General features: G+C 38.3%; 2 protein-coding genes across 5 annotated transcripts in view; both read left to right on the forward strand.

Annotated features, from left to right (window-relative positions):
- The first annotated feature begins 1,849 nt into the window (after window positions 1–1,849).
- On the forward strand, window positions 1,850–16,740 carry pa2g4a (proliferation-associated 2G4, a). The gene is made up of 13 exons (XM_084426066.1): window positions 1,850–2,071; window positions 4,766–4,894; window positions 5,098–5,203; window positions 6,940–7,009; window positions 7,385–7,477; window positions 7,686–7,749; window positions 9,426–9,504; window positions 9,838–9,916; window positions 10,034–10,167; window positions 11,512–11,606; window positions 11,705–11,832; window positions 11,912–11,965; window positions 15,364–16,740. Exons 1-13 carry the CDS (start codon window positions 1,987–1,989, stop codon window positions 15,424–15,426), a joined length of 1,179 nt encoding a protein of 392 aa, XP_084282192.1. The 5' UTR covers window positions 1,850–1,986; the 3' UTR covers window positions 15,427–16,740.
- Window positions 16,741–18,286: 1,546 nt separating this feature from the next.
- The window catches only part of myh10 (myosin, heavy chain 10, non-muscle), a 63,389-nt gene continuing 60,847 nt past the window's right edge, over window positions 18,287–20,828 (forward strand). For 2 of the 4 annotated variants that reach the window (XM_084425455.1, XM_084425457.1), the window contains exons 1-2: window positions 18,343–18,531; window positions 19,685–20,059. In XM_084425455.1, coding sequence (XP_084281581.1) covers window positions 19,706–20,059 — 354 coding nt within the window. In that variant the 5' untranslated portion in view covers window positions 18,343–18,531; window positions 19,685–19,705. Of the gene's footprint in view, window positions 18,532–19,684; window positions 20,060–20,828 lie in introns of all 4 variants that reach the window. The other 2 variants (XM_084425458.1, XM_084425456.1) reach the window with 2 other exon arrangements.

A 20,828-nucleotide genomic window follows, 5' to 3' on the forward strand; every position in this document is an offset into this window, starting at 1 on the left:
TATTCTTGTAAGTCACTGAAAGGTTTTTTAGAGGCCAATTCACACTGCACCGACAGACGCCGACTAACACGGACAATCACCAGATTACAGTACGCCAATTTTTATACATTCCACAACCCAACAAATGCCAACTGAACACGATCGATCGGCAAAAACAAAAGCCGACCGACAGCAACATCCAACCAAACCTGACGAAGTATCTGTTGTCATTGGTCGGCGTCTGTCAGTGCAGTGTGAATTGGCTTGAGGTACCCCAAAATGGTTCTTCTATGGCAAGGATGTCCAATCCTGTTCCTGGAGATGTACCTCCCTGCAAAGTTCAGCTCCAGCCCTGATCAAACCCAACTGAAGCAGCTGAACTCTTGATAGTTAGGTGTGTTTGATCTCCAGGATCGGACACCCCTGTTCTGTGGCATTACTGTGAAAACCCTGTTTTAGAACCTTTATTTTTTAAGAGTGTATGGTGGAGGTGCCAGAATTACCAGATTAATGAGCTTCACATTGAAAGCACTGATTTTTACATTACATCTTGATGTGTGTATGTAAGTGTGTGGTTACTTAAAATGTTCTGTTAATGCCAAGTTTGTGTAACTCATCGAGTGAAGCCATAAGTTTGTTGTTTGTGCTTTTGAGAGTGAGTGTTCTTCTTAAATGTATGTTATCTAGTGTGTTCATGAAGTGCCCAATTCAGTCAACAGCTGTTACTGCCATACCACTGTGCATCTGTGCCATACCATTCAGATTGCACTCAAAAATTATCCCCCAATGTCAAATCTGGGGTATTTACATTTGGAATTTCTAAAATAATTATTTGATAATGTCAGTAAAATAGCATGTTGATTGAATTTGGGTGAAGTTGTTTTTCTTTGAGAGGTGTTGTGCATGCCTTATGAACAAATCATAATGAAGTACTTGTATTATGTTTCAAATGAAATGGCCAGTAAACAAGCTTTTACAGCGAAACTATAGTTTTGTACAGACATATTGAACTAAAGTATTTTCTCAACTTTGTAACAGTTTGAAATTATTTTATATTTACTGTTTGAAACCTGTTGTCTTACACTTTTAATAAAAATGTTTCTATATAAACCTGAACTAAACTGTTGAAACCTTTGCTCTCATACTCCCACATTTTTTCTGCTTTCTGTGTTTTGTTGTGGTAGTTTCTCAACACATATTTTAATATGAGTTTATAAGAACTATAAAGACAATTCCTGAACAGACAGATTTATGCTCTGTGTGTTTATGTGTTTCAAATGGTTATAGGTGGAGAACCTATTAGTGGGTGAGTAATTCTGATGATCTTTATGCTTCCCATGAACTGGTCTAATTTTCACAGATGCCACTGACTGTATTAAAGTAATTTACAACAGAATAAAATGCATATTCTTGCAGATGCAAGCCTTTTTATGATTCATTTTTATATAATAGATTTCAATTGAAAAGAAAAGTACTCTTATGTTGACAAATTAAACTTATTGTTATATTTATATATATTATAGCCTATAATAAATTTGATTATATGTCATTTTTATTTACATACATGTAGATGTAATAATGTTTTGTGGCATTTTCAATCCTTAAATCAACCGAAAAAGAGGAGTGCCTTAAAACTCTCTAAAGTAGGCTATGCAGTCGGACTCGGCCATAGATACTGATTAACCCCCTAAAGTGTAGGTTTTAAAAAACGTACTGTGAAATCTGATTGCGCATAGATAGATAGATAGGACAAATGTAAGAAAACAATATATTTATTTTTATACTATTGTGACCTTGTTGGAAAATATCCAAAAGCCTCGGTTGGCTTTTGGCGCCATCGTATATGACGACACCTCAGTTGTGGCTGCGTAGTGGGCGTGGCTACGCTGTGCGTGGAGGCTGTGGGCGGAGCCTGACGGACGGCGAGTCGCTGTGGTAGCGTGACTGATTTCTGCTGTCCGCTCAACGACGTATTGACAGAGAGACGCTTTGAGAGCCGGTGCAACTATGTCCGACGACGAACAGCAAGAGCAGACCATCGCCGAGGACTTGGTCGTGACCAAATACAAGATGGGCGGTGACATCGCCAACCGTGAGTTTGACGTTACGAGTGATGGAGGTGTTGGGTCGGTGACACGGGCCTCCACGCTGCTCTCTCGTGCATGCCATGTGTTAGGACGAGATGAGCAGCGTGGGACATCAGATCCCAGCGCTCTGACCTTATGCAATATGCAGCCGCTTAAGACCTGTTTTAAATGCATGGCTGTTCCTCCAGTGCACGTCTATAAAGCTTGTGCACTTTTTGCAGTGCTACAGTATGAAGGGACTCTTTCTGGAGCTAATGCTAGCTAGCATTAGCCCTCAGTGCATGTCAGTGGACACTTGTGGCTCTCGCATTGCCAGCTGTTAGGGGTTAGTCCTCAAAGGCATGGCATATTTGTGAGCTTTCTACGTGTATATGTCCACTATTGCAGATCAATGCCTTGAGAGCTTTCCCATCCTATCTGTCAGCATTGCTTACACAGACAGTGAACTTCATGAAGATGTTGAGGGGATGCTGACGGGGCTTTTGACATTATCACTCCAGAGCAGTTGGTGTCAATGACTATAGGTCATTGTATTTTTTGCACAGTGAACTTGAATGGTAGTGCACTACTCTTTGAGCTCCATTGAGTTTTGCCACATTTGTCGTCTTTGCTGAAAAGAAATGAAGATGTGTTGAGAAGTTCATTCCATCATATAAGCTCAAGCACCTGTTATCTGCATATCTTCTTTGAGTTAAAGGGATAGTTCACCCAGTAATATATTCTGTCATTAATTACTCATGTCGTTCCAAACCAGTAAGATTTTCGTTCTTCTTCGGAAAACAAATAAAGAGACCTTTCTGTACTCAGCTATGCAACTATCACTTTGACACTTCAAAAAGTTCATAAAGAGATCGTAAAAATAATCCATATGAATCGAGTGGTTTAGTTCAAATTTTCTGAAGAGACTCGATCGCTTTAATTTATATGATGAACAGATTGAATTTAGGCTTTTATTCACGTAAACATTCATCAGTGCGCACATCAGTTGTGGTAAACGGAAACTCAAGCATGTTCGCTTGACGTGCGAGAACCAATGAGGTTTATTCTCGTGTTACGCAGCGCGTTTGAGCTTCAGCGAGAACCAATAAGGTTTGTTCTCGAGCATCAAGCAGGTTTGGTTGAGCTTCTGTTTATGTTCGCTGATCAATATTTATATGTGAATAAAAGCCTAAATTAAATCTGTTCATCATATAAAGTGATCGGGTCTCATGGATTAGTTCAATTAATATAAATTAGTTTTACAATCTCTTTATGAAAGTTTTGAAGCGTCACAATGGTAGTTGCGTAGCTGTCTATGGAGGGGCAGAAAGCTCTCAGATTTCATCAAAAAGATCTTCATTTGTGTTCCAATGATGAACGAAAGTCTTTCAGGTTTGGAACGACACGAGGGTTAGTAATTAATGACTGAATTTTAATTTTTGGGTGAACTAACCCTTTAAGCCTCAGCCACGCAGACTTCAAGCACACACAATTTCTATGGACACTGCGACGGTTGTAATACTAACGCTCTTCTGTTGGTCACACATCATCATGTGATATGAATTCACATGTCAGAGTTCAACAAACTTGAACATTTAAACAGTGAAATTCACATTATCTTGATTATCGCGCATTTGCATGAGTATGAATGGAAGTCAATAGAATGAAAAGTGTGACGGTCCTTTATAAGTGGTTCTCAACTTCTTTTTTTCAGGACGTTGTTTTCAAGTGACGTCCCAACACAGTGCAAGAACTGTTTTTTTGTTAAGTAAACAATGTCTTTAAATCTGATGTTAAAAAGTATTAAAGGGATAGTTCACCCAAAAAATAAAATTCTGTCATCATTTATTCACCTTCAAGTTGAACCAAAGAATGTTGGTAACCGTACAGTTGACGGCACCAAATTGACTTCCATTGTATTTTTTTTCTACTATAGAAGTCAATGGCTACCGTCAACTGTCTGGTTACCAACAAGATTTTTTAATCCTGGTATTTTAATGCTTTAGTACATTCAAAAAATTACATACAGCACCTTTTTCACAGTCCCCCTCCCCTTTTATTCAGCTAAGAAATCACGGCGTGATGTATAATTTTTTTTTGGTCACATGTCTTCACGTGATATGATATATTCACCAAACTTTGCATGAGCTTGTGTTTCCTGTCTCCTGCATGCATATGAATAGAAGTCAATGGAACAAAAACTGTAGTGTGACCGCCCGCTTAATTTTTTTTTAAATGTTTTTAAAAAAGATGCTGCATTAGACTTACACCAAAATACTGTACAGTTTGATTTGAAGAACAGCCTTTGGCATCAACAACAAAATATATGAGAAATGTTTCTTCTCCCTTTTAAAAGTTAATACGAAATTTTTACTATCAGGAGAAAATTCACCAAAGTGTTCATCTTGTCAGAATCCAGTGTCCATTAAACATATTTTGCTGGACTGTAATACTTCTACCCCTTTGAGAAACATGTTTTAGTCTGTAGATACTTTTGAAAAAGTAAATCCAAATGTAGTTTTAGCATTCTGAAATTTTCTCGTACGGAATCCAGCTATTTTAGTAGGAATCCACACTATTGGGAATTTCCAGTGAGAGCGAAAGATTTCCCGCACAAATTTCACAGCAGGTTCAAGTTGGTCGCATGGATTTGCAAAGTAACTTCTTTGAAATTTTTGTACCCCACCTTTAGTCTCTATTTTATGTTCTTCTCTCTTTAGAGGCGTTGAGGGTGGTCATCGAGGCAGCCAAACCAGGAGTATCAGTTCTCAGCCTCTGCGAGAAAGGAGATGCTTTCATCATGGCAGAGACTGGGAAGATCTTTAAGAAGGAGAAGGACATGAAGAAAGGTAGATGTTGCTAAACGCTTGTGGTTTAGTAAGAGAGCGAGTGGGCTTTAAATGAAGAGACGTCCTACTGAGCCCATTTGGAATAGATCGGTTCAGGTTTAGTCTCCTTCAGAGAAATCTGCTGGTCTAATTTGAAATATTTCTCTCCTCACAAATTATGCAGAAGTTTTTTGTTGAGGATTGGTGGTTGTCCTTTCTTGCAGGCATTGCGTTCCCCACCAGTGTGTCAGTCAATAACTGTGTCTGCCACTTCTCTCCCCTGAAGAGCGACCCAGACTACACGATGAAAGATGGAGATTTGGTGAAAATGTAGGCAAACCCCCTCTCCAGTTCGTCTGAGTCTGTCTGACCTCCTCGTGTCTTTTCCTTCCTCTGCCCATCTTGTCTGCAGTGTTCTCCACTCTATCCCTCAGTGACATCCCAATGCCGTCTCTGCCCCTTCCGATTGTGTCTTCCTGCTTGTTCCCTTGTTTTCTGTGTTTCACACTGCACGTTAATGTCACACTTAATCGGTTTTAATAAAGTGTTTTAGGTAGATTCTGCAACACAATTGTTATGAAATCTCTTTTATAGACCTTGTAGAAGCATTGGAACATTAAAGGGATAGTTCACCCAAAAATGAAACTTACTCGCCCTCAAGTTGTTCCAAACCTTTTTATTTTTTTCTGTTGAACACAAAAGAAGATATTTTAAAGATTGTTGTTATCCAGACACTTGACGGTAGCCATTGACTTCCATAGTATTTTTCCTACTGTGGAAGTCCTGCTGTGTGACTTCTCCTATGACGACCGTCAAATTGTCTTTGCTTTTCAAGACAAGCCATGACCAAAATTAACGTTAGAGATTTCTTTCAATCCCGCATGTGATGCATCTCACGGTCACAGAACGTGTCATTGATTGATGTAAAACTCCGGACGAGTTTCCTTGCGTGTCTGATTTGAACTCGTCTTGACTGTCGTACAGTCTGACATTAATGACAGCTGGGATCTTACAGTGTGACATGGCTTAGGATCATGTTCGTACAGTCTGACAAGCAACAATTGTAAAGGACTATTACTGTATATATTGTACAGTGTGCGCCCGGCTTAGGTGATGACAATTTTCATTTTTGGGTGAACTATCCCTTTAAGCTTTGACTTCTACCATCAGGGGGCTAGTATCAACAAGCAGTCCTTTATTCATCTTTGAAATAAACAGTTTGTTTTCTTATTTCCTTTGTACGGCATACACCCGCACATTTACATTGCTGTTGAAAACTGGTTCAGTGCCATATCCTGTCACTAGTTAAATATGTCACTAAAGGAGTGCCAATATTAGTTCAATAGCAATAAGCACATGTAAATATACATGAAATACACAAGTAAATAATACAAAAAGATGCAAATAAATTAATATGTATCATAATTCGGGGTGAAATTCAAAAATAAAAATGAAACATTGAAGTGGCCATAACGGACCATGTCATTTTAAAAATGGCATTTTTTATTGTATTCAATTGGAGATGCTCAAAGGTTTACAGCAATGGACATTTCCACATTTCCAGGGTTCTCAAATGCCCAGGGTTCTCAACTATGATGGAAGTCGTCATAGTTGGGTAAACTTCTATTGTGGTGAATGGAAATTACAACAAATATATTTTTTGCATTCACATTTGCTCAATTAGCAATAGAAAAATAAATCCACAATGGCGTTTCTACGGCTTTCCAAAAGAGGAAAAAAAATAGCGAGAGATTGATTAAAGTGGTCAGAAGAGAGAAAGATGTCTAATTTGCCATCAGTCCCTTAACTAGTTTTAACACAGCGCTGTTAACTAGTTTTCTGAAGTTTAATGTTTAGTGTTATAGATGTACATTTTATATATATACATACATATATACATACGCACGCACACACACGCATATATATAAAAACTTTGCTAGATTTACTATGTTCATTTTTTTGGATGCTCTCTGAAAACACAGTTTAATGGCTTTGCTCAGGTTTCCCTGTGTGTCTACATTCTCTGTTCTCTGTTCCCTCATAAATATCTCTTATTCTCTCAACAGTGATTTAGGAGTACATGTTGATGGCTTCATCTCCAACGTGGCACATAGCTTTGTTATTGGAGCTACCAAGGTGTGTGTGCACGCATATATACTTTTTCCCCCCCCCACTGTTTCTACATTTTTTATTTTATAAAGCTTCTTAAAGTGCAATAATAAAGTATAACAAGCCTCTCTGGAATATTTCTGGTTGGTCAGTCCCTTAATGGTCAAAGTTTTGAAAATGTCCCTTCCCAGGCAGCCAATTTCCTCATTCCTACATAGATATACTAGTTTATTTCAGTTACTAGTTTCCTCTACTGTTTAATAGAATAATTCAATAATAATTTTATGTCCATGTAAGAAATGTCATGACAATTGCAACATAAACCCAGACACAAAACAAGTGACTTTTCGATTGACTGTTCTTTATCCCCTAATTCTGTGATACCATTTTGATTTCTTTTAGGAAGCACCTGTGACAGGAAGGAAAGCTGATGTCCTCAAAGCAGCACACCTGTGTGCCGAAGCAGCTTTGCGTCTCGTCAAACCAGGCAACCAGGTTAGTACGTACTTCACACTATTAAAGTGGAAAATAGATAAGGTTGGAACTCTTTAACATCTAAGACCATTAGCTGTTAGCCATTAGCCAGCCCCTCAACACAAGATCGTAGAGAATAGGCAGTATGTCTTTTATTCAAATATAGTGATGGTTTGTTTCTCATGCAAAGTCTTGTATCTTCTCCATCTGCCCCATTTACTTTTTGAAGAACAACCAAGTAACTGAGGCCTGGAACAAGATTGCCCATTCATTCAAGTGCAATCCAATTGAGGGTGAGTTATTGCTATTATTTCATTTGGGACAGACCAACCACAATTAAACAGACCAGTTCCAGACTAATTCCAGTCTAAAACAGACTAATTACGGTACTCACCGTGTTTGCTGAAGTGCCTCTGCTATCGTTCGCCAGCATTTATCCTTTTCACTGTGTCGTTGTAGTCCCTCAAGGAAACATCATAAAGGCAGGAGTGATGTTTGCCATAGCTCTATGAACCTTTCCTCTATTGCCTAATTCCACCTAAGAGCACCAATACCATCGTCTCTCTTTAGTTTCGCCATGTTTGAAAGCGGTGTACGGGAGAGCTTCTGTGCTCCTATAGAGCGGTGCATGTATGACATCACTTTGTTGGCCAAAACGTGGAAGCGAGTTAGCGTTTTAGCGCTTCCGGCTCCATCGTCCTGAAGTCAATGGGTTTTTTGAATGGGGTTTTGGTTAAATGGCTGAAAAAAGTCTGTGGTGAACACAAGCTCAAGACACTTTCACGTTTTATTCTACGACATAAAATACATCAGTATTACCCCACTTGTGATTCTTTTTAAACTGTTATGTGGCTGTTAAAAAGGCGGTTGCTAACAAGTGGCTAAATGGGACTACAGAGGCTGTCGAGGAGATTAAACGTCACCACGCCGAACTGGTAAACTCAGTCCACTTTTACGGTCTCGTTATGCTTATAACTGAGCTCTTATAAACTATTCTAACTTAAACTTTCTGGGAAAATATTTTTAGATGATAACTGAAAGAGTTGTCAGAAGCTTAGTGATGGTGATGTTGAAGTCGTGGGACCGTGGTGTAGTTCGTTTATAGACTACCTTTAGCTTTTTACTTCTGGCTACGGCATTCAGGCTTCAAAATTCATAAAAGTTGTGTTCATCTGTGATATTTATCTCGATGGACAAAACGTGCAAGTATCAAACTTTTGTTGAACAAAATTTTAATTTAGCGATAATCCAAAAGCTTATGGAAAAATCCTATTGGGTTTTTGTCAAGGGAACCAATGTGATGCTAACTGCCGGTTGGCCTACAAAGTGACGTCATACCTGCACCACTCTATTGTCAGTGCCACAGATGTGACGGATCTCGCATACTAGTCTTTCTGTCGGGACGCTGTAAAGCGTTGCAGACGTGGCGTTGGATGTCATCCGCTATGACACTATACGAGATGAAATGATCAATTCTTGTGTCTCAATGCCCATTGTCGTTTTAAATGACCGTGCCAAAATCGGCCTGATATCGTGTATTCTAAATTGTGTAGTTAATGAAACTTTTTTTCCTTGGTTGGGTTCTGGATTCCACACATCCATAACTTGATGCTTCTAAAAGTTCATAAAGAGATCATAAAAGTAATCCATATGAATTGAGAGGTTAATTAAGTCTTCTGAATACACAATTGCTTTATATGATGAACAGATTTAATTTAGGCTTTTATTCACATATAAACATTGATCAACACGCATACAATAGAGCACATCCAATATGATAAATGGAAGTTCAGACATGTTTAATTTTTTGCTGAACTAACCCGTTAATCACATTTAATCACGCAAAACATGAAAGCCAAGCAATTCAAAGTACCTGCAGAAGCCAATATGAATATCTGACTGTGATCTGCCCATTGTTCTTTGAAGCATGTGCCATTATTCACAGTTTTCCTCTTTTGCTCATGGATAGGTATGCTGTCCCATCAACTAAAGCAACATGTTATTGATGGAGAGAAGACCATTATCCAGAACCCTACAGATCAACAACGGTATAGAACAAAACACAATATTGTTCCTTTATTTTCTCAATTAAGCAGGTGTTTATGCCACCACAGATACATAGTGTTTCATTTTTTGGGGGAAAGTGATCAACAAATGGTTTACTTGCAGTATCAGCTTGTAAAGGTGGGATAAGTATTCTAGTATTATTAAAAATGGCTGATTATCTGTAAGATTTTTGCCTGTTGGATGAAATCTTGTGGACAAAGTTTCGGGCTAGGCTCTTTTGACTTAACAAAGCAAGCAACCACATAGCAACAAATGAAATGCCACTCAGAACTTTTTGCAGCAAAATTTGCAAGCACATGTTTGTCTCATAACAGGAAGGACCATGAGAAGGCAGAGTTTGAGGTTCATGAAGTTTATGCCGTGGATGTGCTGATCAGCACAGGAGAGGGGAAGGTAAGTGATACCCACACTATACGAACGACACCTGCCATTGTAAATCTTGATCGTAATCCCATAGATCTCAAACAATGGAGACAAAGGGACATTTAGTCTGAATGATCTTTCCCATAGGCAAGAGATGGAGGCCAGAGGACAACCATCTACAAACGGGACCCCAGTAAGCAGTATGGGCTAAAGATGAAGACCTCCAGAATGTTCTTCAGTGAGGTGGAGAGACGCTTTGACGCTATGCCCTTCACTCTTAGGTGGGCAGAACCATTCTTCAGTCCTTAGGTTCATAACTTGGCTAAATCATGTTGCTAGCAAAGAGCTGCACCTGCATTAGATAGTCTGTTCCTAAATGAACGAAGCAGGTGATGTACAGAACGCTGTGAGAACTTTCGTGAACGATGTTCTGGAGTTTTTGATAATGTGCTCTATATTTGTAATTGTATTGGCACATGAGAATGCTAGAAGAATGAATTTAAAACTTGCTGGATAGATCAATGGTTAAAGGGACACTAAGTAGGAATTTCCCCCATCTAGTGGTGAAATTGTATTTTGCATTCAAACGAATAATGCTCTCCAGCGCCTCACTTTTTCAAATGCGCGTTGCATCTACGGTAGAAGTTATGTACCAAAAAGCTATGACAGGATGTCTTATAATAGCACTTCGAGTTTTCCTTCGGGTGAACAGGTTTGTTATTTAAAACAAACTGAAACTTGAATCAACGAAAAAAAGAATGTTACAGTATAAATTACTGACTGTGAAAAACATTAACTATGGTAGTTAGTAGTAATGCCGCCTTTATTCGTTATATTTTTGAAGTACGTGCATTGTTAGATATCATCATCATCATCCGTGCCTTCTCTAACGTTACTTTACTCAATAGCTGCTATTCATCAAAGAGCCTGTTTAACTTGTAACTATAAATGTTCTACTGTCTATATAATAAAGTACACAACCAAGCAATGAAAAAAAAAGCTTGTAATTACGACCGTAACATTGACTTACCTGTCGAGAAGAAAGCAGGCAACTTCAGGGTCTCTTTTGAAAGCTTTCTCCTGCATTAGCTATCCCGACATTAACCCTTGTTTTTGTAATCTCCGGTCACGTTTCCTTTTACGGTCTATTTGGGACTTTTTCGACGACGAGGACTCATCCTGTGACTCAGCATATGTATGAATGAACGGTGTATAAATAACCGTGCAGTGCATCCTTTTAAACTCGCCGCGGCAGTGACAAGCGCCTCTCTCTGCTCTGCTCCTCCGCTTCTGCTGGCTTCAGTCACGTGACGCTGGCTCTGAACGAAACGCGTTGTGGAAACGCGTTGGCCTAGTACTTTTTGTCCCTCTCTGCTATTATAGTTTTTCAAGATGGCGGAACTACATGAGCCTCCGTGGACCTACCCGTCCCATGTATATAAAGATAATAAATTCTTCGTTTACGAGGATTAGTCTGATCATTGGCATAGGTATTTGTACACCATTGAGGGCATATTTATGAATAAAAACATTGATTTTAGATAATAAAATACCTAAAAAGCTACTTATTGTCCCTTTAAGAATTCATGGCAATTTGGTTGTAAAGACTTCTTTGTGTCCGACAGGGCGTTTGAGGATGAAGGGAAAGCTCGTTTGGGAGTGGTAGAGTGTGCTAAACATGAGCTTCTGCAGCCTTTTACTGTACTGAATGAAAAAGAAGGTCAGTCTCATTATCATTGCACCATTTTTTCCCCTGCTTTATCTCTTTTCTTTACCTGCTCAAATGGTAAATCCCTCTTTCCACTTGTCTCTATTTAGGTGAATTCGTGGCTCAGTTTAAGTTCACAGTGCTGCTGATGGCCAATGGGCCCTTGAGAATCACCAGTGGACCATTTGAACCAGAACTCTACAAGTCTGAACAGGATGTTCAAGATCCTGAACTAAAGGTATGTTAGACCAATATAATCTTAAATTAAATAGGTTTCTCCTAGCTTGATGTTTTGGTGTCTTCTCTGTCATTTTCAGTCTCTGATCCAGAGTTCTGCAAGTCGCAAAGCACAGAAGAAGAAGAAAAAGAAGGTGAGGTCTCATCATGTTTCCAAACATGAATTTTTCTTCTTTCAGGGATGCAAACAGCGCGCTTCTCGGCGCCTCCCGCTTTTTTCACGTCAGTTTGGGTGACTTGGTTCTGATTATAATTTCACAAAGTCATCTGAAGCCATTCCATAGCTTAATGTGAGGGACAGAAGTCTATTTACATCATTAAATTAAAGTTTACGGAAACTCGTTTTCCCTCCTCTGCGGCTGTCAATCATTCTCCATTCAGTATTCAAACAGCGCGCGCGCCTCGTCCGGTTACAGCAGGGTGCACAGTAAAACTCTCTCCAATATGATATATTCACATTATAATGTGAAATTTTAAATGCGCACTTGTGCAGCGCTGCACACTGTGATTCCATGTTGCTTTGAGCACATCATTCTGCACCCGCGATGCGCATACGCGCTTTGTGCGCTCTGTTTTGAAGCATTTCATATTTTCATGGTTTTGCGCAATGAAAGATTATTAAAAGCCTATATTTTTATATCTAGCCTGCACTATACATTTAAAATAAGCATAATTTAATTGTATATTATTTCTGTGTAGTGTAGGCTATATAAATATATACTCTTCTGAATTCTTGACATTCATATATAAATATAAAATTGTGAAATGTATGATTGCCTGATTGAATTTTATAAGAGTACTAATAGTAAAAAAAAATTATTAACATGTTTAGATTTTATAAAATTACTGTGCAGATTTTCTCAAGAATTACTTTTTGCTGCTGATTTATACACTCACTAAGTTTAATAAAAATACATTTATGTCACATTTAAAGGTGTTAACTGTAATCTTACACTGCAAAATGATAACTTAAATTCATCACAGTTATGTAAGTATCTGGATATTTGCAGTGGGGCGAGGGCTTCGATAACCTCTCTCTTTTTTGACCATACATGTGTTTGCATCCCTGTTCTTTAGTAATATCTCCTAAATGCACTTTTCAATACAATGAAAAATGAATGGGGACAGATGCTGTCAAGAGCCAAAAATGCACCATTAAAGCTCCATAAGGTAGTCCAGATGTCTTGTGTGCTATATTACAAATCTTCAGAAGCCAGACAACAGCGGTATGGAAGCTTTGAGGAACAAAACAAACATTTAAAACATCTAAATGTAACATTTATACATCGACAATCTCCATGTCTGTTCTAGATCTATAGATCATACTAGATCTACTAGATCACTTTTGCAAAAAACTGGGTACAACATACACAGGAATTTTCAGCAAATAACTTATTTCATTGTTTCCCCCACAAAGCTATTATATGGCTTCATGTAACTTAGAATATGGCCTGCAAGTTGTATGGATTAAGGCAGTGGTTCTCAACTGGCTTGGCCATGGGACCCACATTTTCCTATGGTCATTAAGCCGTGACCTAAGTTTTTTTTTGTTTTTTGTTTTTTAACCTAACTCCTTAAAAAATATAATTTTTTTATAATATCTATTTTTTAAATCTAAAGATTTGCTTTTTTTTAAAACCAAGCCAGTTTATTTCACAAAAATGGTTGACACACAACTACATCCCACTTTACAAACACATAAATTGTAAGAATATGACTAATACTGATGAACAAGCAGTGTATGGTAAGGCTATTAAATGGCAGTCCCAAAATATTTTTTGTTAATACAGTAAAGTTAGTAAGTTGGTACGAGCCACCACAGTCATTTAAAAATAAACAAAATGACACTGTGAAAATAAATTGACATTTTTGGGTTACGGAAACAACAGTTACCATGGTAAATAAATGCACAATACTAACATGAATTGTTAATGAAACATGGAAACTGCTCCTGATGAATACAGTACCTGCATGCGAATCTTTCCAGCTAACAAACAAAGTATTATTTATTGGTACTTTTTGATAATTTCATGACTTGCTAATTGACAACATAACTACGACGTTGCATGCTCGTAATTTCTTTTGCGCTTTATTTATAGTGAAGTGATATACAGCGCGCGCCGCCACATTTGCGCGTGCAATTGAAGAGCGTGCGTGCTACGAGCACAGTATAACGGCTGACAGGACAGGAAAGTTTTCACTTTTCTGAGGTGAGAGACTTTTATTTCGTAACAAGTTACGAAAATAACGTTAGAATAATGACACTGACATATAACATCTAATCTGACCGCAGATAAAAAATCAGGCACATTTTTCTCTGACAGAAGTGTCATCATGAACATCTTTCAAAATAAAAGTCTTGCATCAGAAATACTTTGACTGCGACCCACCAGTTGAGAAACACTGGATTAAGGCAATAATGTGGGAAATATGACCAGTAAACCACAGCAATAAGAAACTACCTAACATAAGTAAAATATTCTCAAGTAATTAAAGAAATAGTTCACCCAAAAATGAAAATTAGCCCATGATTTACTCACCCTGAAGCCATCCTAGGTGTATATGACATTCTTCTTTCAGACGAATACAATCGGAGTACACTCATTATTAAAGGGATACTCCACTTTAAAAGGAAAATTCTGTCATCATATACTCACCCTCATGTTGTTTCAATCCTTTATGAATTTCTTTCTTCTGCTGAACAGAAAGGAAGATATTTAGAAGAATATCAGTAACCAGACAGTGTCTGGTCTCATTGACTTCCATAGTATATTTTTTTCCTACTATGGATATGGTCTGTATCCTCGTGAAAATAATGCATTACAGCTTTAAATAAATACATATGTAGATAATATTATCAATTATTTTTGTGATTAAAATCATTTTTGAAATGACAAATTATGCAGGATTGCAAAAAAAAAGCGACATTTTGTTGATTTTGCGTTGTATTCAGCACTGACTTTAAGACCGGACGCACTGATCCATTATACTGTTACACATGCATTTTCTTTCCCAACTATTTATGTTCACTTAAAACATAACTGACTGTGTTTAAGTGAATACTCGCCAAGACCGGCATTTTGACGTTATTTTGTGTGTATTTGACTGTTTAAGCGCAATAAGCGGCAAATACAAACTCAATTTAGTACTGAGAGGCGGCTTTTAGGTGCGCGCACTTTGAGTATAAGCGCAAAATCTGCGGGAACGAGCGCAATCCCATGTCGAAATTCAAGCACTGCTGAAATCCACCTGCATTTGGCAGGTGTAATATTATAGTTTATCGTTACAGTTATTGTCATTGATGTGAACCGGCCTTTAGCCTTATGATGCTTTTGTCATTACGGAGCTGACTGTCCCCATTCATTTTAATTATGTGAAAATAGCGTCAGCCTGCACAAAGGAACGGCTTGAATTTTATGTGTGCACTGTAAACCTTTTTGTTAGAGCATTTTGGTTAATTTACATAACTGACTGTATCATCAGTCAATTGTCTCTTGATTCACTTCTCTGTCTGCTGTATTGTCTGTTACAGGCCTCTAAAACTGCAGAAACCGCTACAGGCCAACCAGCTGAGAATGAAGTTGCAGCCAAATAAGAGGCGACACAACTTCACTCTCTCATGAAACCCCCGAAGAGCAAAAACTTCAACATTTCACTCTCGCCCTACTGTTTTAACCTCTTCTTTAACAAATGTTTAATCAAGAGTCGGTGTTAAAGCCTCGTTTAAACATTTTTGCCTTCCCCTGTAAATGGAGAAATTAGATTTGGACTCCAAGCGAGTGCAACAAATTTGTACTTTCATAATGAATCTGTTTACTCTTTTGAAGCACTCGATTTACATTTCAACTGGAACGCAATGCCTTTTTCAAAATGTAATTAAAAATACTTCGCAATTCTTTTGTAGAGTTGCGTTTTTCACATGTACTGAATTGAGATAAACACGACTGTTTGAAATGCTTTGTTTGGCCCAAAGGTTCATTTGAAACTGCATTACGCTAGATTAGATTAAGTGGTTTGGAGAAATAAACGAATTCGATTTGCAGATATTTCTCAGGGTTCCGAAGAAAAAAAACGAAATCTCCCTTATCTGAGAAGTAGTTTTGTACGAGTAGGATTGAGAGCACATCCATGGAGAATTTCATGGCTTGCCGTGGCTTTAGAATTGGAATTCGATGTACAGAATCAGTGAAAGCTATTGTGTCTCACCAAAGGGAAGATCATGTCTTTTTTCTAACTGCCATCCCTAACATTTCATGCTTCGTATGTGCATCTGAAGACGACTCTTTAAACGTTAGGGGATTTTTTTTTTTTTTTTGTTCATGTCCTTTTATTCACGGTTTGGTGTGTTTAATTATCTTTTGTTGATGCAGGGAGATTTTCCAAACAAATTTTAAGATGTATTCAAATTAATATTAAAAAGTCCGATTTATTAGGGGTTTGGTTGAAGGTCTGATCCAAAATACACTAAAGCTACTTCTACCCTCTGAAGCGGGTTATAACTTCCACTTGCTAAGGGCCAACACATCATCACTTTATCTTTACTCCTACAAAGCAATAGAGTGTGTCTGTTTGACTGAATATTCAGATCAAAACTAGGCTCGGACTAGATTGAGAAGCTTTCCAAGCATTATCTTACAATCCCGTCAGTGCAGTTATTTCAAGAGAGTCGATGAAGCAGCTCTAGAGCGTTTCTGGATCAGCCCTGTTATTTGGGGTTTAGTTGAGGTTGGCTCAGTAGATCTTTTGAAATGTTGGTTATTGTGACTTTTTGTTCTGTTTCCAGATTGTAAAGGTTTATGTGGGAGAGGAGGTTGGAGGTTTGGAATCGACACAATCTTGTTTTTGTAGTACGAACCATCATATGGGACTATTTTACAACTAATGAAATAAAACATAACTTTGAATAGAATTTCTTTAAGATTGTCATCATTGTAAGAAATTACACCATGCCATGCCTTTGCATCGTTGGTGTACTAGGATTCTTTCATTTGAATTCCAACTTCTATGGAAAGTTATGAATAAGACATTTAAAGGGACATTTACTCATTCTTAAGTTGTTCCAAACCTGTATGAGTTTCTTCTGTTAAACACAAAAGAAGATATTTTAAAGAATGATGGTAACCAGACAGCACCAATTGACTTCCAAAGTAGGAATAAAATACTCTGGAAGTCAATGGGTGCCGTTGACGGTGGAAACTCGTACAGCTTTTTACATTTTTGGATGAACTATCCCTTTAAGTTAATTTATGTTCAATAGCAGTAAGTGAATGTAAGAGCTCTAAGATAAAATAACAGGAACTTTTGGGAGGTTTGTGTCGATGTACTATATATAAACCAGGTAATTACATATCTACCGATTTAACAATCTCCAGCCAAAAGAAAAGTGGAAACTTTGAATGGTAGATTTATTTATATAAATGGCAACAGGGGGCGCTGTGCGGGTCAGATGATTCAGATCCATGCTCATGTTCATTTAGATCCTTGGTCCAAAATAACTTTGTTTAATAGGGACAGAAACATAAAAATCGATAAATACCAGAGATAGACTATTTAAAAAAAAAAAAAAAAAAGTTTTATCTTTGACATGAGGTACATCTTGGATTTAGTAAATTGCAATTAAAATGTCAGTGAGGAAATGTATTGATAAATTTATCCTTAAAAATGCCTGATCCTTTTTTAAAAAACGAATCATAGTTTGGAGTTGTATCTTTTAAACGAATCACTGATTCTGAACAACTGGATTCGAACCGAGAGCTTGGGACTGTCCCCTTACGAAAATTAAAACCATAGTTTTATTATAGTAAAAGAGAGGTAACCATGTTTTTTTTTTTTGACGGATTGATAACCATTTGTAACCACAATTTTACAACAAATACCATGGCTAATCTATGGTTAGTGCAGCAAAACCATGGTTAATTTGTGGTTACCATGGTTTAACTGTAATCATGTTTTTATTAAATTTTTTATTTGAAGTAAAATGATGGTACATTTTTTCATAAAAAGTAAGTTACCATAGCCCAATAGCAGAAATATTGCAAATACAACGTAGTGAATATATTTACAGCTTTCGGTATTTTTATCTGTTTCGAATGCAAGTTATTTGAAACGAATTGTTCGAAAGAATCGATCGGAATGAGTCGCAAAATGTAAGACAACTACGAGGTTGTAAATGTCAAGATGGGTAGACTTTCCATGCTTTACATTTTTATTTTGTTATATTAAATTTTAATTAATTATTTTTAACTTTTTTTGCTCTTAGGCTATTTTGTAAATTAAATAATGTACCCTACCCTCTTTGGTAAATATTTCACGCTCACGGCCTTGAAACCAATATGATACAGGCTAGCTCCCGCTAGAAGAAAGAAAGCTTGCATGAACAATCAGTTTTGTTGGGGGGTGTAATGCTAATAAACCAATAGCTTGTGGTCAAGGTCCGATACAATCCAATCCCCGTTCCACAAGGGCCCCGGTGGGTGTGACCGGAGAGGCGGGCGCAAGAGAGTGCGATGCTGAGTTCGGTTGAGGAGGAGTTCAGAGAGAGGCAGGGCTGCGGACAGTGGCATCAGTGAGAACTGAGAAGGGGCGAAACAAGGGAATATTTGGCCGACTTTCAAAATAACTGGATAATAAAAACTGGACGCGCTGGATTGCAATTCATTCATCTCTTCGTGCACGTAGGTCTCATCGCTGACAGCCCTTGGTAAGTTCATGCGTCTTTTAATTTTGGCCCCGTTTTTTTCCCGTTGCCGTATAACGGATTATTTTTTGCATTACTTTTCAAGCGACGGGGAGAGCTCGCGCTAAGCTCGCGCGCTAACCCATGTTAGCGAGCTTGTTATTGCGGTACCTTTAAAAGCAGATAAATACATGTTTAATTTGTAGGATCTTTTGCCTTTGGGCAGCCACGAGCAGCATATGTTGGCTAATGCACTAATAAAACGTTTGTCCGCCTCGCCACAGGCCATATACCGGGAGATGATGATGATGATGATGCGGAGGAGAAGGCGCGTTCAGCTCCCGGTTTGCAGGCGCGAGGAATGAGCACGAGCACGAGCACGAGCTAGACGGCCGCAAAAACTTTAGCCAGTGCAGGAGAAAATATTATTTGTTAACGGTCCCGTCGCATGGTTTATATATGTACCAAACTATAATATCAAACTATTTGTAAGACCGTGACCGTTAGAAAGTTGGTTGGACGGGGTTTATCATTGAATGAATTTTGAAGGACTGGCCCTGAAGTCCCGCTTCAGTTTACAGGGGATTCATCTCGCGTATAACGGCTCTTATCTGTGAAATAACAGGCACGACCCATTTTCTTTGCCCTGCTTGCCTAGTTCTAGCTTTTTTTTCTCTCTCTCTTTGAGAATTACAGTAACTGTAGTCCAGTTATAGGCCAGACCATCTGGCTTCTGCTTCTGTTGGGTCCCCCCCCGTTAATGCATCTTTGAGGTGGTCCAGTGGTACAGAGATATTAAACCTATATTATCTACTATGTGTAAACTGTTTTACAAGCAGCTGTTTACTGAAAATATGAGCTTTGCTCATCTAAGTATTCATCATCTAACAGTGAGGTGTGCGGAATAAATCCACACACTTTAAATTAATTCAGTAGTTTATTGTCTTTGTATTCAGAGAATTTAAGCTACTATTTTATTATTATGATAACTATTTTAAAATACTAACCAAGTATTATAGATTAAATGCATGTTGCTTAATGATGTATCTGCGTTCTTGGCTATATCCATGTAAATCCAATATAATATTTGACTGTTCATACTCCTATGCCTATGCTGTCTCGTATCAGAGAGAATCTCTGCTCTTCCATTACTAACTCCATCTAACTCTCTTTCCAGGTGGCCTATTTTTAGTTCCTCATGCCGGAGATGGCGCAGCGGAGCGGGCAAGAGGACCCTGAGCGGTACCTCTTTGTGGATCGGGCCGTGGTCTACAACCCAGCTTCACAGGCAGACTGGACGGCCAAGAAGCTGGTGTGGGTTCCTTCCGAGCGGCATGGATTCGAGGCGGCCAGCATTCGAGAGGAACGTGGAGAGGAGGTGCTTGTTGAGCTGGCTGAAAATGGCAAGAAGGCCCTGGTGAACAAAGATGACATCCAGAAGATGAACCCACCCAAGTTCAGCAAAGTGGAGGATATGGCGGAGCTCACCTGCCTGAATGAAGCGTCGGTTTTACACAACCTGAAGGATCGTTACTACTCTGGGCTCATATACGTAAGTGTGATGTGATGGTGTTTGCTTTCTTTTTTGCTTTCAAGTTGAAGTCTACTTTGGTTTTTGAGGGAATTTTTTTTTTTTTTTTATAGGAGTATATAGGCTTCTTTGAGAGTGTAGGGATAGGGCTGCTTCTAATGATTATTTTAATTGTCGATTCATTGGATAAAAATCTGTGTGTCTAATGTGTGTATATACACACACATGTACATGGGTGCTCGTTCAATGAAGTCTGTGGAGTTTAACAGAGACTCGCTTGCTGTCAGGACAAACCTTTGTACAAAATGGAAATGCTCGTGGTACATTCTACTTCTAACATTCACAGATAAGGATATAACAGTAAAATGTAATTTCATTTGTGTGTAGAAGGCACATCTCCAAACACATTAAACAGCACACACATCTGACATAGCGCCTGACAGGGCAAGCCGCATTAAACTTAATGCTTACGAGTTTAAAGCGCATAATATAAACTATAAAGCATCTCATGGTTTGGATAACTTCGTTAATGCACTTTTTTCACAGTGTCAGGAGTCATTGTCCTCTATATTGCAGATATGTGATGTTCATAGTCATAGTTTTTCACTACCGTAAAGTGGCGCGACTGGAGGATGTTTTCTGTGCACAGGCACGATTAAGCCATAATTCAATTTGTTGTTGATTTTTTTCATTTTTCGATTTTGTCGATTAGGCATAAGTTGTTGCAGCCCTAGTTTGAGTTCATAAGTACCTTGTGGTTTACAGCATGCACTCAGAGAGAGAAACTGGG

This window comes from Rutilus rutilus, assembly GCF_951802725.1.
Source record: "Rutilus rutilus genome assembly, chromosome: 12".
Classification (NCBI taxonomy): Eukaryota; Metazoa; Chordata; class Actinopteri; order Cypriniformes; family Leuciscidae; genus Rutilus; species Rutilus rutilus.

What these genes read in the sequence shown, in the direction of transcription:
- pa2g4a (XM_084426066.1), top strand. Translation starts at nt 1,987, where the DNA reads ATGTCCGACGACGAACAGCAAGAGCAGACCATCGCCGAGGACTTGGTC. An exon ending in CAAGTGCAATCCAATTGAGG is followed by an intron (nt 7,750 to 9,425) that starts GTGAGTTATTGC and finishes GCTCATGGATAG; the next exon opens with GTATGCTGTCCCATCAACTA. An exon ending in GCTATGCCCTTCACTCTTAG is followed by an intron (nt 10,168 to 11,511) that starts GTGGGCAGAACC and finishes TGTGTCCGACAG; the next exon opens with GGCGTTTGAGGATGAAGGGA.